Here is a 15,481-nt window from a genome sequence, read left to right on the forward strand (position 1 = left end):
TAAGTATAGTTCAATAATATTGTTTTTAAAAATTGTTACAGCCATCCACCTGGCAGAGGGTCCAGTACAACATAGGCACTCAATAAATGTTGAAACAGCTTTGGAATGGCAAACTTGTTGCCTGATGAAAGGCAGTCCTTCATGCTTTCACAATAAAATGACTTTTAGAAAGAAACAAAGAAACAAACAAAATGACTCCAAGGCTTCTGGTTACTTAGGCAAATTAGCACTCTTCATTAATGGAGAAGGGATACAAACAGCTCGGGGGAAATGGCGATTTCACTCTGTAACAGTGCTGGGGTTGAAGTGTGTCTGGGAGATCTATGTGCCAGTGACTCTGGTAAGCAGTTTGGATAGATAGGGCTCTGGGGCTCAGGAGAGAGATCTGAAATGAAAATAAAGGCTTGGATATGTGGAACTTACATGTTCATTTGGAAACTATGTTAAAAGCCCATTTTATATTTCTTCACGTTAACTATAAACACGTAAGTTCTAATCATTTTTATCTGAAGTATCATGTAAATTGAACTTGCCATAACTTTTATGCTCTACATACTCACTCAGTATAAATCTCCCATATAGATGGTGGGGGCAGTGACCTAGTCCAGAGTCACAGTTGCACTGGACAAATCAGTGGAATTTCGGTTTAATACAGTAATCATGGAAGAGACCTACAGTAACGTTAATGGCAGAATCATGTGAATTCAAGAGATGGTATGCATTCTAAACCTAGCACAGAGGCCAGTTTTCATTGGTAAATGGGGTGACTGACATTGGAGAAATAGGAGGACATAGAACCCGAGCTATAAATAGCATCTACCTGGTAGGATTGTAATGAGGATTAATGGGTTAATATTTGTAGATTTTTTTTTAGAGGAGTGCCCGGAGATGCTCTAGAAGTATATGTTAAATAAGTGAGTACATACTGTGCTTCCTTGCCCTCTTAGAAGAGTTGCTGGCTGCCAGTGAGAGGGTCAGTGATCTCTGTCTCATCTTCCTCTCACCCCTCCCCACTCAACAGTGACATGTCAGGTGTGGTAGTCCTTCACTCACAAATGACTGAATTGACAGTGAATCACCAAACAAAATTCAGAGGATACTGAAGTTAATGAGAATAAATTTAAAAGGAGAAAATATATTACCCTTGATCATAAGAGTTTCTTGAATCATTTATGATTACAATTGAATTTTATGTAAAAAAGACTATATACACATTTTGTGATTCATTCTGACCATTTAAATAAATTATAAGGATCTTTGTGTGTTGTAAGGGATATAACACCTAAAATCATAATTGACTTTATAGTTATGGCAGTGAAAAAGTGTTTCACAGAAAGCAAGACAAATAGATATGTGATACCAAAATTTACTAATTCTTTTTTTTTTTTTTTTTTTTTTTTTTTTTGCGGTACGCGGGCCTCTCACCGCTGTGGCCTCTCCCGTTGCAGAGCACAGGCTCCGGACGCGCAGGCTCAGCGGCCATGGCCCACGGGCCCAGCCGCTCCGCGGCACGGGGGATCTTCCCGGACCGGAGCACGAACCCAGGCCCCCTGCATCGGCAGGCGGACTCTCAACCACTGCGCCACCAGGGAAGCCCATAATTGACTTTATAGTTATGGCAGTGAAAAAGTGTTTCACAGAAAGCAAGACAAATAGATATGTGATACCAAAATTTACTAATTCTTAATCAAATGAAAGAATAGTGGCCAGAGGTATATAATCATAGAGGATGAAAGAAATCAAATCAAGGCCTGAAAATTCTTCTCTAAAGAAAAGCAAGGGAGGAACACAAATATTTTCAAGTGAAAAATGACCAGTGAAGGAAAACGAGAACATGCATTAAAACTCATCAGTGTCATAAAACTTGCTTCAGTAAAAATATAGACATGTAAATGTAATAACTTGTTAAAGAAATAAAAAAAACTAAAATCAGAGAAAAGCTGATGAGTGTAATTGGAATTACTCTGTGATAGGAGAGTAGGTAGTGCTTGTAATAGTAAAATCCAAGTGGATAGTGGTCTCTATAGAGAGTCAAGACCACAGAGTGTTTCAATAAGAGTTAGATGTGCGTTCAGAACCGTGCTAGGTAATTTGAGAAATAGAAGAAAAGTGTAAAACATAAGCACTGCTCTAGAGATGTTCATTATTATACTGAGGAGGTAAGATTTATTCACATGAAATAGAGAACCACATAAATATCAAGGATGGCTACTGTGCTTTGCACAACTTCGGGAGTGCCATTTATATCATGGTCTATGCGAATGGCGTCCCCTGGATTTGTGCAGTATGCAGCCTGCCCAGCCACACATGGTGGGCCTGGGAATTATTCAAAGTCTTCATTTCCATTTATTTACTCCCCTGAGAATGAGTAGTGCAAACAATAAAGCTCCCCATAGCTTCCCATTTCTCTTAGAACAACATCACAGAAATCTTCATTTAACCTATAGCTAAACTTATCTGGCCCCAACCAACCTCTCCAGCTTTATCCCTTGCCGCGTCACCCCTCCCACTTTACATTTCAGACCAGTATAGATTTATCATGGCTTCTTCAACAGTCTGCAACAATCATGCAGCCCTTGTCCAAGCCAGAAACTGGGAAGTATCAGTGATTCCTCCGTCTTCTTCACAATAATCAGTTTGTCTTTTAAATATCTCCTTAGACCTTTCACTTTTCTCTTTCCCTTTTGCCATTACTGTACTCCAGGCTATCTTCACATCTGGCCTAGGTTCCTATAATAGCTTCCTAAGTGGTCTTCTCTCTTTTCATCCTTTCTCCCCAGTGTAATCTGAGATGCTTCAGTACAAAGTGCAAATCTGATCTGTCACTGCACTGACATTAATGCTCAGATTAAATTTAGAATACTTAAAACAGTTCATTGGACCCTTCAGGACTTTTGTCTCTCTCTGTTCATCTCAGCCTTCTTTCTCCAACTCCTCTCTCCTCTCTTGTACTAAAGTCAAACTGTATTCTCAGTTTTGTCATCATATCAAACTCTTTTTGGTTCTGAGCTTCATTTATACAGTTTCTTCTAGTTGGAGTTCTCTCCAATCCCTACGCCTTCCAATTTTTTTCAGCAGAAAATCTGCCTGAGAGCCTTCAGATCTCAATTTAGATGTCAATTAGCCTTTGCACCTTCCCTCTGTCCCTCAAAGCCTGGGTTAGATGCTCTACTGTGTTTTTGCAAAGCATCCTCTATTCCTTTAGTTGCACACATCATAATGTGTTGTTTATCTCTCATGACCCCTTTATGAGTTCCTTGAGGTCAGGGACAATTGTGTTTTAACACGTTGTAGATTCTTAATATTTCTTAAATGAATGGTGAATGAGCTATTCATTCCAAAGTAATTCTAAAATACATCGTAGAAAAGGCTCAATCTGTGGGGCCGTGCAGCCTTAAGTATTTCTCCATTACAGTGTAAGGTACTGATTGATTAATGAGTCATCTATGTTAATAATAATAAAATGTTGATGAAAAATATGGTCAACATAGGGAATTGATTCCTTTAGAGCACTTTTATTTATCAAGCATCCAACTGGTGTTTATTTTGTCCTAGATAATCTTCCTAGCACTTTAGAAATTTTAGCTCATTTTAATTCTCACAACAGCTTTATACGGTGGTCCTAGAATTTGTCACCATTTTACAAATGAGGAAACTGAGACACAGAGTGGTTAAGTAATCTCGCTGAGGCCCCACAGCCAGGAAATGGCAGAGCCCAGATTTGAACCCAAACAATCTCCCTCCAGATACATGCTATTAACCATCTCAGTCTTTTGTCTCTCAGCATAGGCAGTGATGTACCAAGTAGGGCAAGATTCCTTCTATTTCTAAAGCACGAAGTTTCTTTCATATTTTAATTGGGCCCCAACAGAATGTCTGAGTAACGTTGACGTTGATGGTTAAGGGTGAATCCTTTGCTGAGTATTGGTTAACTGTATGCAGAAATCACTTCTTCCAAAACTTGAATGAACTGTAGTAGCAGTTTCATAGTAAATGGATACATGGAAAGTAGTTTTAGATTAAAATAAAACGTTTGAGTTTAAAATTTTAAAGCTTTGTAAAATTTATAACAAATCTTTAACATATTTTATGTTTGTGATAATTTTGAATAAAATTGGAAAGTAAAAAATATTCATTTTAAGTCTAAGAAACAAGGAGGGGCCTCAAGGTACACTATCAAGAGAGTGAAAAGACGGCTCACAGAATGGAAGAAAATGTTTGCAAAGCATATATTTGATAAGAGCTTAATATTTAGAATATATAAAGAACTATAACCGCCACCAACAAAATATCCACTTCAAAAATGTGCAGAAGGGCTTCCCTGGTGGCGCAGTGGTTGAGAGTCCGCCTGCCGATGCAGGGGACGCGGGTTCGTGCCCCGATCTGGGAAGATCCCACATGCCGCGGAGCGGCTGGGCCCGTGAGCCATGGCCGCTGAGTCTGCGCGTCCGGAGTCTGTGCTCCGCAATGGGAGAGGCCACAACAGTGAGAGGCCCGCGTACCGCAAAAAAAAAAAAAAAAAAAATGTGCAGAAGATTTAAATCAACTATATTTCTTCAAAGAAGATAAACAAATAGACAATAAACACATGAAAAGTAGCTCAATATCACTAGTCATTGGAAAATGCAAATTAAACCATAGTGAGATACCCCTTCACACCCCTCAGGATGGCTGTTATAAACAAAAACAAAATATTGGTGAGGATGTGGGGAAATTGGAACTCTTGTAATTTGCTGGTGGGAATGTAAAAGGGTGCCGTCACTGTGGAAACAGTTTGGTGGTTCCTCAAAAAGTTAAGCATAGAATTATCATTTAGTCCAGCAATTCCGCTCCCAGGTATATACTCAAAAGAATTGAAAGCAGGGACTCAAATGGATACGTGTACACCACTGTTCCCAGCAGCATTATTCACAATAACCTAAAGGTGGAAACAACCCAAATGTCCATCAACACATGAATAGACAAACAAAATGTATATACATACAATGGAAAATTATTCAGTCTTAAAAAGGAATGAAATTTTGATACATGCTGCAATACAGATGACTCTTAAAAACATTATGCTAAGTGAAAGAAGCCAGATGAAAAAGGACAAATGTTGTATGCTTCCACTTATATGAAGTATCTAAAATAGGCAAAATAATAGAGACAGAAAACAGAATAGAAACTGTCACAAGCTGGGGGTAGGGGGAAATGGGGAGTTATTGTTTAATTGGTATGGAGTGTCTGTTAGGAATGATGAATAAGTTCTGGAAATGACAGTAGTGATGGTTGCACAACATTATGACTGTACTTAATGCCACTGAATGGTACACTTTAAATGGTTAAAATGATCAATTTAATGCTATGTATATTTTACCACAATTAAAACAAAACAAAACAAAAAAGTAACCAGGGCAACCAGAAATCTTTACTATGACTTAAATGAACCCAAAGAATTGTTTTTAATGGAACAAAGTTGAGATGTTAAATATCTTTATAAAACACCTCAGATTGAAGTAATATCTATATAAATTATGCACATGTAATATGAGAATATTAGTTTTTTTTTGTCTTTAGAAATGTTTGACCTTTTTTTCCTGACTTACATATGCAATTGGCATGCAAAATTAAAGTGATTAGGGCTATGTTGCATTAAAAGGAATTAAGGGAAAGAGTTGTGATTATTTTGAGGCTATTCTATAATCTCTTCCACTAGATTATTAGTTTTTTGAGAGCATGAACTGCCTTTACTCGTGTATGAGGTCCTATTTCTTGCCACTCGGTAAACCTTGATCTATTTTTTGAATGAATGATTAGCGAGGGTAGGATTAGCGAGGTTGTTTTTTGCAAAACTGGATTACAATATAAGTATTAGAAGCAGTGTCTCCAGTATGGCACTGGAACAAGAAATACAGAAAAGAAACTCAAAGCTATAAAGTTGGGGGTGGGGAAGATTGTAAAGATTGTAAAGATTTAGCCTGTAGGTTAAATTTCAGAAACATTTTCACACCATTTAATCAATTTATATAAAGAAAACAGAATTGTTTTATAGATATTAGAGTATAATACAGGAATAATTTTTACTATTAGATATAATATTGGATTGGCCAAAAAGTTTGTTTGGGTTTTTCTGTTAGATGTTATGGAAAAACGCAAACGAACTTTTTGGCCAACCCAATATTAGCTAGTATGTGTTGGCTCCTTCAGTGGAGACCCTAATGAGTCATTAGCTGCTCACTAGAGACCTTGTCTATCAGATATTGTAGCGGTAATTCCGACTGTTGTAACTTATGGACTCTACATTTTCATGCATTCACTCACCAAGGATCAATCACCATGAATTCCTAATGGACAGACAAGTAAGGAAAATTTTCTTTTTATGTTATATATACTTCTCTTTCCCTCCTTCTCTCCCTCCCTCCTTTCCCTCCTCGCTTCCTCAGTTCCTTTTGCATCATTATCTGTATATCTAGGACAAACCTGCAATTAGAGTAATAAAGTATGCTTAGCCTATGTAAGAGATAAAAACATGTCCCTGGGGATTGAGGACTATGAAGCACTAAGAGGCAATTCAAGGACTAGAAATTTGGGGCAATATTTTCTCTAATAAGAATGACCTTATTATTTTTTTTTTAAGATTTTTTTTTGATGTGGACCATTTTTATTTTGTTTATTTATTTTTAAAAATAAATTTATTTATTTATTTTTCGCTGCATTGGGTCTTTGTTGCTGGGTGCGGGCTTTCTCTAGTTGCAGCAAGCAGGGGCTCCTCTTCGTTGTGGTGTGTGGGCTTCTCATTGCGGTGGCTTCTCTTGTTGCAGAGCATGGGCTTTGGTAGGTGTGGCACGAGGGCTCAGTAGTTGTGGCGCATGGGCTTAGTTGCTGACGTGGACCATTTTTAAAGTCTTTATTGAATTTGTTACAATATTGCTTATGTTTTGTTTTGATTTTTTGGCTGCGAGGCATGTGGGATCTTAGCTCCCCGACCAGAGATCAAATCCGCATCCCCTGCATTGGAAGGCAAAGTCTTAACCACTGGACCGCCAGGGAGGCCCCAGAATGACCTTATTTAAACAGATATTTTAAATGGAAACTTTAGCTTTTACTTTTATATTCAGAGATTTAAAATTTTTCACAATTCTTACTGTCTGAACAAAGGAATATGATAGAGCAGAAACATCTGCATAGAAGTCTAACTTTGATTTTGAATACTGGAGTAGAAGGAAAGGAATTGTGTGTCATTTTATTGACCTTATTTTTCCGGGGCCAGATGCAGTAGAAAAAGGGAGGAGAAAATATACAAAGCAGAAAATTCCTTTGAGTATATGGACAAGTGAAATACATCTTTGGGGGTAGAATATCTTATTGCTAAAATGGCAAACTGAAAATATCCAACATTGGGAGACTTGTGGTGTGTTAGCTAAATATAGTAACTAATAATACATAATAATATAATAAGAAATATTATAAACTTAGATAAATTCATTCTTCAAATTCGTAACATAAAAGTTCAGAGTTCTTGCAGTTTAATTCAAAATTCTAGGTTGAATAACCCAGTATGGATTGATTTTCCATTTATATTTCAAAAGACAATAAGCCACTGCCTTCACATAATTATATCAAGTGAGGAGAAAAGGAAATACTCGAATCATCAGGGAAAAATAATATGAAACATATTTGTGATTCTCTTAAAACTATTCTGAGCATCCTCATTAATGTATTTATTATGAAACTTTAAATATATGTTAACAAATTTAGCTTTTCTTTTTTAGAGTATAGACTTGTTTTATTTAAAATGGTGCATATTCATTATAAAAAATATTAAGTTATACTCAAGAACAAAAACAAAAAAACCAACCCAATTAAAAAATGGGCAAAGGACTTAAATGGACAGTTCAACAAAGAAGATGTACAAATGACCAATAAGCACATTCACCATCACTGGTGATAGGGAAATAAAAATCAAACCACAAGGACATACCACTTCAAACCTATTAGGATGGTTATTCTAAAAAAAAATAACAAGTGTTGGTGAGGATGGGGACAAATTTAAACACTTGTACTTTGCTGGTGGGAGTGTAAAATGATGTAGCCGCTGTGGAAAGCAGTTTAATGGTTCAATGGTGTGATGATTACACACCATTGTAAATGTATTTAATGCCTCTGAATTGTACATCCCAAAATGGTAAAAATGATAATTTTTATGTTATGTATATTTTACCACTGTTAAAAAACTTAAATTGAGTAATAAAGCAACTACAAAGAAGAGATCAACAAATTGTTTTAGATTCAACTTTCTAGAAGGAACCCATGTTAACGTTTGGTAGTCATTCTAATACCTTATTCTGTGCATTAAACTTTTTGTTGTGAGATATTACAGAAATTATCTCTATAAAAAAGTATAGAGAATAATATAAGCAACACTTATGCACATGGACATGCTGATTTGTTTAACATGAGCTGTGGCCTAGGCCTGAGGAGGGGCCTAGGCACACTTTGTGTGCCTGCAAAGTTAACCAGCCTGAGTGGGATGCAGCCTTGCAACGGTGGCCTTCTGTAAAATGATCTAACCAAACCAACTTAGACGTAAAAATGATCACTAAAGGAAATTGGGAACTGCGAAAAGCCACAGGTCTCATCATTAAATGTTTCTGTGATAAGCATCATTATTCTCTGCTTATGTTATTTGGTAGTACCATTTATCTTACTTTGGTCTAATCCTATATGTTATTGTAAATGTTTTCCTTTTCTTTCTATTTCACATGTTTCTGGATATAACATTATAAAAGAATATTGGTAATATGTATTTGCTTTTATAGGTCACTGGGGTATGTTTTTAAAGAAAAGATGTAATAACATCAAGTTGAATAGCCTGCTGTAAATTAAGTTTAGCAAGTCAAATTTCTAAACTTGTTCTAGTTTGAACTCTCGTCATTACCTTTTTTGTAATCTTAGACTAAAACACCGTCATTAAAGTACAAATAACAGTTGACTATTTTGCATATTTTATAGTAAGGCAAAGTTAATACAGAGTTGGAAGTATCCAGTAAAATGGCCCAAATGCAATCATGTTTCCCCACCTCCTCAATTTTCCATACATGTTACTTATTTAGTAAGTATCAAAAAAGAATGTCTGAATTGCTAACGTTGCTCCACCATTGTGTGAGGATTTCCCTAACCTTTCTCAGCCTCCATTTCCACATCTATAAAATAGACGTGATAATAGGGCTTACTTCCTAGGTTTGTTATGAGAGTTCAGTGAATTAATATGGAAAATAAGTTCTTAAAACAATGCATGCACAAAATAACCTATAATATAAGCTACTTTTATTATTGTTGTTATGATGGTATTCCTACTATGTATTCAAGCCTAGAATGAATATTATGAGAGCTAGTATTGTGATTTATTTATTTGGAGATAATGTCAGAAATCTGAATTTGCAGCCCTTTATGAATGGGAGGCCCTAGCCAAATGGCCCTGCTAGCTCACCTAGCCCTGAAGCAAAGTTCAGTTGGAATCAGAGAAAAAAACATCGGAAGACTTGATTGAGAGGAAAGGACTGAACTGAGCCCTGAAAGATAGGATGTGCAAAGGCTGTGTGGGAGGGACCCAGCTCCCCAACACCTGCCTCCCTGCCATGTGCTAGGTAGGCATTCTACTCTGTGCTTTACAACCTCTCTCTGCGTTCGTGACGTCACGCAGCTAGTGTTTGCCAAATCAGGGATTTAAACTCTGGTTCTCCAAAGCCTTTCTTATTTCCATGCTAAGCTGCTACTTTGATAATTACAGGTTGTATTATTCTGTGCCTTAGCCAGTTAGATGCTGCTTGATATCCCATTAGTTTTTAGTGCATGATTTTGTTGTTGTTGTTTTACTGATATATTCCCCTGAATTTTCCTATCTGTGTATATGCTGAATGGTATGCTTGCCTTTTAATTTAAAATTTGCTGATTTCTGTTTTCTCATAACTTAGGTGTAATGTCTTTGCTGAGGCCTCTTCTTCTGGATGTGGTCCCAACAATTCAACAGACTGCTGCTTTGGCTCTGGGGAGACTGGCTAATTATAATGATGACCTAGCAGAAGCAGTAGTGAAGGGCAACATTCTTCCACAGCTTGTTTATTCACTGGCAGAACAGAATGTAAGAATTTTTAAAAACTAAGTTATATGGTTTTTTGTTTGTTTGTTTTGGATTTAAAAAAAAATTGATAGTTTGGGTACAGTTGCAAGTTTGTAGGCATAGAATTATTAGGATGTTAATAGAACCTTCAATTCTTTGAACTGCATGTAATAATACTTTTAAGGTATTTTACTTTGGGGCTGATAGGCAGCTTTTCTCCATTACTGTTAATATAAAGAGAAAACATATTATAATTTTTAATGGAATTATGCATAAAGCAGTATTTCTCAGCATGGGTTTATTCAAGTTATAGGATCAGTCTTAGAAAGGTGTATGGAGCCCTGGGCAAATAAGTTATATACAATGGTGAAATCTGGTTAATGGACAATGTAAGAGACAGCTTTGAAGCAAGGGGAAGAGAAGCATCCAAAAGGAAGGAGAATACATGTAATGGAAGGTTTGCCAAAGCATTTTTTTCCAAGTATGAAAGCATGTCAGCCCTTTTAAGGGCCATATAAGAGCGCCTCCATTGTTTTTTTCATCCTGTCTGGTTCCCTCTATGTTTCTAACAATAGTTAAGGATCTTCCTCTACATAGGGTCTTGGACTGTTCTTTCCATCCTGCTAGTTTATCATAACCTAGGGATGTATCTTTCTTGACATGTCTTTAAAATTAAATTCCTATTTGTTGTAACCAAAGGACAAACAATACAATTTTTAAAATGGCGGGGGGGCTTCCCTGGTGGCGCAGTGGTTAAGAATCCGCCTGCCAATGCAGGGAACACGGGTTTGAGCCCTGGTCCGGGAAGATCCCACATGCCGCGGAGCAACTAAACCTGTGCGCCACAACTACTGAGCCTGAGCTCTAGAGCCCGCGAGCCACAACTACTGACCCTGTGTGCCTAGAGACCATGCTCTGCAGCAAGAGAAGCCACTGCAATGAGAAGCCTGTGCACCGCAATAAAGAGTAGGCCCTGCTCGCCACAACTAGAGGAAGCCCGCACGCAGCGATGAAGACCCAGTGCAGCCAAAAATAAATAAAATCAAATCTTAAAAAAAACACACCAAACATAATGAGATAGCACTCTACCTACTAGGATGGCCATAAAAAAATAAGAGAAAGAAAAAAAGGAAAATAATAATAAAAGTGTTAGTGAAGGTGTGGAGAAGTTTTGTAAAATCGTGCAGCTGCTGTGGAAAACGGTTTGGCACTTCCTCAGCAAGTTAAACATAATCACCATATGACCCAGCAGTTCTCCTCCTAGTTATGTTTCTGAAGGAATTGAAAACAGGTGTTCAAACAAAACTTGTGCACAAATGTTCATAGCAGCATTATCCACGATAGCCAAAAGAATGAGTAGATAAACAAAATGTTGTGTATCCGTACAATGGAATATTATCAGTTCATAACAAGGGATGAAATCATGATATATTCTACAACACGGGTGAACCTTGAAAGCTTTGTGCTAACAGAAAGAAGTCAGGCAAAGCTACATATTGTATGATTCCATTTATATGAAATAGCCAGGATACGCAGATCCATCGAGATGGAAGCAGATGAATGGTTACCAGAGGCTGGGGGGGGAGGAGGGAGTGAGAAGTGGCTGCTTAGCATGTGGGAGGTTTCTTGTCGGAGTGATGAAAATATTCTGGAACTAGATAGGTGTGGTTGCACAACATTGTGAATGCGCTAAATGCCATTGAATTGTACACTTTAACATGATTAAAATAGTAAATTTTATGTGTATTTACCAAAAAAAAAATCCTAATTGTTTAAAAATGTGCCTTATTTTTTTAGATTGGAGAGTAATTTGCTAATAACTGTCTTATCCCTAGGAGGAGTTACAGAAATTTTATTTTTCTTGTAGGCATTCCTTCTATCATCAAATGCTTGGACTCACCTCCTTCTCTGAGGGCAGGGTCTGTGTTTGGTGTCTCACATAGAAGGTTCTCAACAGAAGTTTTCTAAGTGTGAATGAGTACCCATTAGCTGTAAAGAGACAAAAAGTACTAGGGCAGAGGTGAGGAGAAAGTGAGAATGTGAAGCATCATTCACAGGCTTCTCTCTCCTTCCCCTACCAGGCCTTTAGCCCATTTCTCACAGGAGATTTAATATCTTCTTTATGAGGTACAAAGTCCTCTGGTTTTGCTTTTCCTTCCTTTTTTTTTTCTTTTTTTTTTTAAAGGGTAATTCTTTTGGTGAGGAATTCTGGGAGAGAAGAGAGTTAGGGATTTGGAATGAGATCAGAGAGTGATATTCTAGGCACTGTAGTTAGTATTGACTATTGATGCCCAGTAAAGTGTGAATTTGAAAATTCTGCAATATAAAAAGTCAAATTAGCTTAAGGTAATGACAAGAAATGTGTCACCGTTATTTTTCCACAATTATGAGAAAATAATCTATGGGAAGCTACTCTAAAACTATTCTAATTTTTATAATAAAGTAGGAGATTTTTGGTTACTGACATGTAAAATTGGACTTTATAACAAATATCTTAATGCCTGTATATGTTGACATTTAAGAAACTAAAGAAATATATCAAGTCAAAACATCATTACTAACATAGCATATTTCTTATCTTGTCAATATATACTGATTTTGGAGATATAATATTTTAAAGTATACTTGATGTATTTTCTCTCACATAATTTTTTATTGAATCTTAATATTTTAGCCTGCATAAATAGAATGCTTTCAAAACAGATGCTATAGTCATCTAGTCGCTTTTTTTTGTAGTCACTGTAAAGAAATAGAAACTTAGAATCTAAAATAGGGCATTAATTGGGCTCTATTAATGAAAGATAGAGTTAGGAGACTGTTACTGTGTCATTATGCTAACCATAAAACAGGGAGTGTTATAGCCAAATACTTCCTCTACATCTAATTTTTTTTTTTAGCAATATGAAGAAAAACAGGTTAGTCTTGTGTTTCAGTTTTATTTCTTAATCTGATAAAATTTACACGTAGAACATATTATAAGTATGAAGTATTACTTGAAATTCACATAACGGTAAGTCATTTATATCTTTGTAAAAAAACATTTCTAAGAAGGGATAAATAACAACGCACTGTCGGGCTGGTTTATTTGCCAGGAGGAGTTTTAAAATGTATCATGAATATTTTGCCTTTATGTTTATCTGATGATTGCTAAGGGAGCCTCAGAACATAGTTGTTATTTCAGGGTAACGTGGGACACCAGAAAGGTTAGTTGAGGTCATGCTTAGAGACTGAGGGCAAGTAAAGGAAACGAATTTGTTAGGTGACAGTTTAGTTGCATGTGCTAACAATCTAAGAGTTCCCATAGGGCAAACAAATACCTTTCACTGTAATGCACAAACATGAAATCTCATTATTTTATGAATTTGTAGGAAATATAATGTTTATATTTTATTTTATACAATTTCCAAATGCATGTTTCAGAGTAAAACATTTGAAATGTATTTTAAGGCTTAAATCCTTTCAGTTCAGTTAACTGAACAAAAGCAATGGGGGAAACATCAAAAAATCAAAATGATATTGCAGGATGTTTTTCATCTCTTATATTTAATAGCTGTTGAGCTTTTTTTCTTAGTTTTATTTTTTATTTTACTTATTTATTTTTTGAGCTTTTTTTTTTAATATATCAATGTCATTTTAATGTTGGTTTTGGTCTATTTTAACTTTTAGCTCAATTCACTTTGAGTTTTGTCTATTTATCCTTGTAGCGTTTTTACAAGAAAGCAGCTGCCTTTGTGTTACGAGCAGTTGGTAAACATTCTCCCCAACTAGCTCAGGCGATAGTGGATTGTGGAGCACTGGATACACTGGTGATATGCTTGGAAGATTTTGACCCTGGAGTCAAAGAGGCTGCAGCCTGGGCACTTGGCTATATTGCAAGACATAATGCAGGTAATGGGCCTTATTATAAAATAGGATTGTTAAAGTTTAGATTAATTAGGTAAATCTGGTTTTGCTTAGTAAACCATAGATATGAGAGGTCTTTTTTTTTTAATTTTTAATTTTTGGCTGCATTGGGTCTTTGGTGTGGTGCGTGGGCTTTCTCTAGTTGTGGCGAGAGGGAGCTACTCTTCATTGTGGTGCTCGGGCTTCTCATCGCGGTGGCTTCTCTTGTTGCAGAGCATGGGCTCTAGAGCACAGGCTCAGTAGTTGTGGCTCGTGGGCTCTAGGGCTCTAGAGCGCAGGCTCAGTAGTTGTGGCGCACAGGCTTAGTTGCTCCGCGCCATGTGGGATCTTCCTGGACCAGGGCTCGAACCTGTGTCCCCTGCATTGGCAGGCAGATTCCCAACTACTGTGCCACCAGGGAAGTCCCAGATATGACGTCTTAATGATATTTCTATATATTATGGGAGATAAGTTTCGAATGATGGCCAAGTTGTTTGGATCACAAATTCACCAAAAAACCTATACATTTCAGTCTTTATGTTAGTTAGCAAAAGAAAAATTTGAAGACAGAAAGGGAATCGGGGGGATGTGGGGAGAATGAGATATTGATTAGATTCAAGGACCTTGGTAAATCGGTTCCGTTACAAAATTGTTTGAGTTTGCCACCCCTCAGGGGACATTGGGTCTTCACTCTCGCTTATGGTAGGGTGTTCCAAGCCAGCCAGGAGCCATGTTGTATGAGTGAATATTGTTGAAAAGATATGGGCGTGGTAACTTGCTAGAACATATTTGTATTCAGCCCATAATCGTCAGGAAGGAGGAGAAAGAGAAGGAGCACCTTTTCTTCTAAACTGAGCTCAATGAAGCCATCAAGGAGGGGCCAGGGGCTTCCCTGGTGGTGCAGTGGTTGAGAGTCCACCTGCCAATGCAGGGGACACGGGTTCGTGCCCCGGTCCGGTAAGATCCCACATGCCGCGGAGCGGCTGGGCCCGTGAGCCATGGCCGCTGGGCCTGAGCGTCCGGAGCCTGTGCTCCGCAACGGGAGAGGCCACAACAGTGAGAGGCCCACGTACCGCAAAAAAAAATAAAAAAGAAAAAGAAGGGGCCTGGGCCTCTTGTGTGAAGGTTGTGCTGACACACCTGCTCAGTAAAAAATACATAGGGAACAAAATTGCTCCCACCACTTTACAGAAGTTGCTAAATAGTATGAACAAATAACACAACAAGAAAATAACAGTTTTAAGACAAACATATGTAAAAGTGTAAACTTTTCTGGTGATCAAAGAACTGCATATTAAAACATCAGTGAAAGTATCTTTTCCTACCTGTTATTATTTGGGGGGAAAAAAGAGTAAAGCAGAAATATAACCAAGTGGTTAAGAGCATTGTGGCCTTAGGACAGGATCTGAGTTTGAGTCCAAGTTCTACTACTTAGTTGCTGTGTAACCTTGGACATGGCTTTTAAACTTTCTGAAACTTAACTTCTTCATCTGCAAG

The 15,481-nt window shown here is 37.3% G+C and overlaps 1 protein-coding gene across 5 annotated transcripts in view; it reads left to right on the forward strand.

The window, feature by feature from the left end:
• SPAG6 (sperm associated antigen 6) overlaps window positions 1–15,481 on the forward strand; it is a 73,389-nt gene that overhangs the window by 7,817 nt on the left and 50,091 nt on the right. For 4 of the 5 annotated variants that reach the window (XM_079912825.1, XM_079912829.1, XM_079912828.1 and 1 more), the window contains 2 exons: window positions 9,957–10,123; window positions 13,807–13,990. In XM_079912825.1, coding sequence (XP_079768951.1) covers window positions 9,957–10,123; window positions 13,807–13,990 — 351 coding nt within the window. Of the gene's footprint in view, window positions 1–9,426; window positions 9,630–9,956; window positions 10,124–13,806; window positions 13,991–15,481 lie in introns of all 5 variants that reach the window. The other variant, XM_079912827.1, reaches the window with a different exon arrangement.

The sequence above is a fragment of the Stenella coeruleoalba genome, assembly GCF_951394435.1.
Source record: "Stenella coeruleoalba genome assembly, chromosome: 2".
Lineage (NCBI taxonomy): Eukaryota > Metazoa > Chordata > Mammalia > Artiodactyla > Delphinidae > Stenella > Stenella coeruleoalba.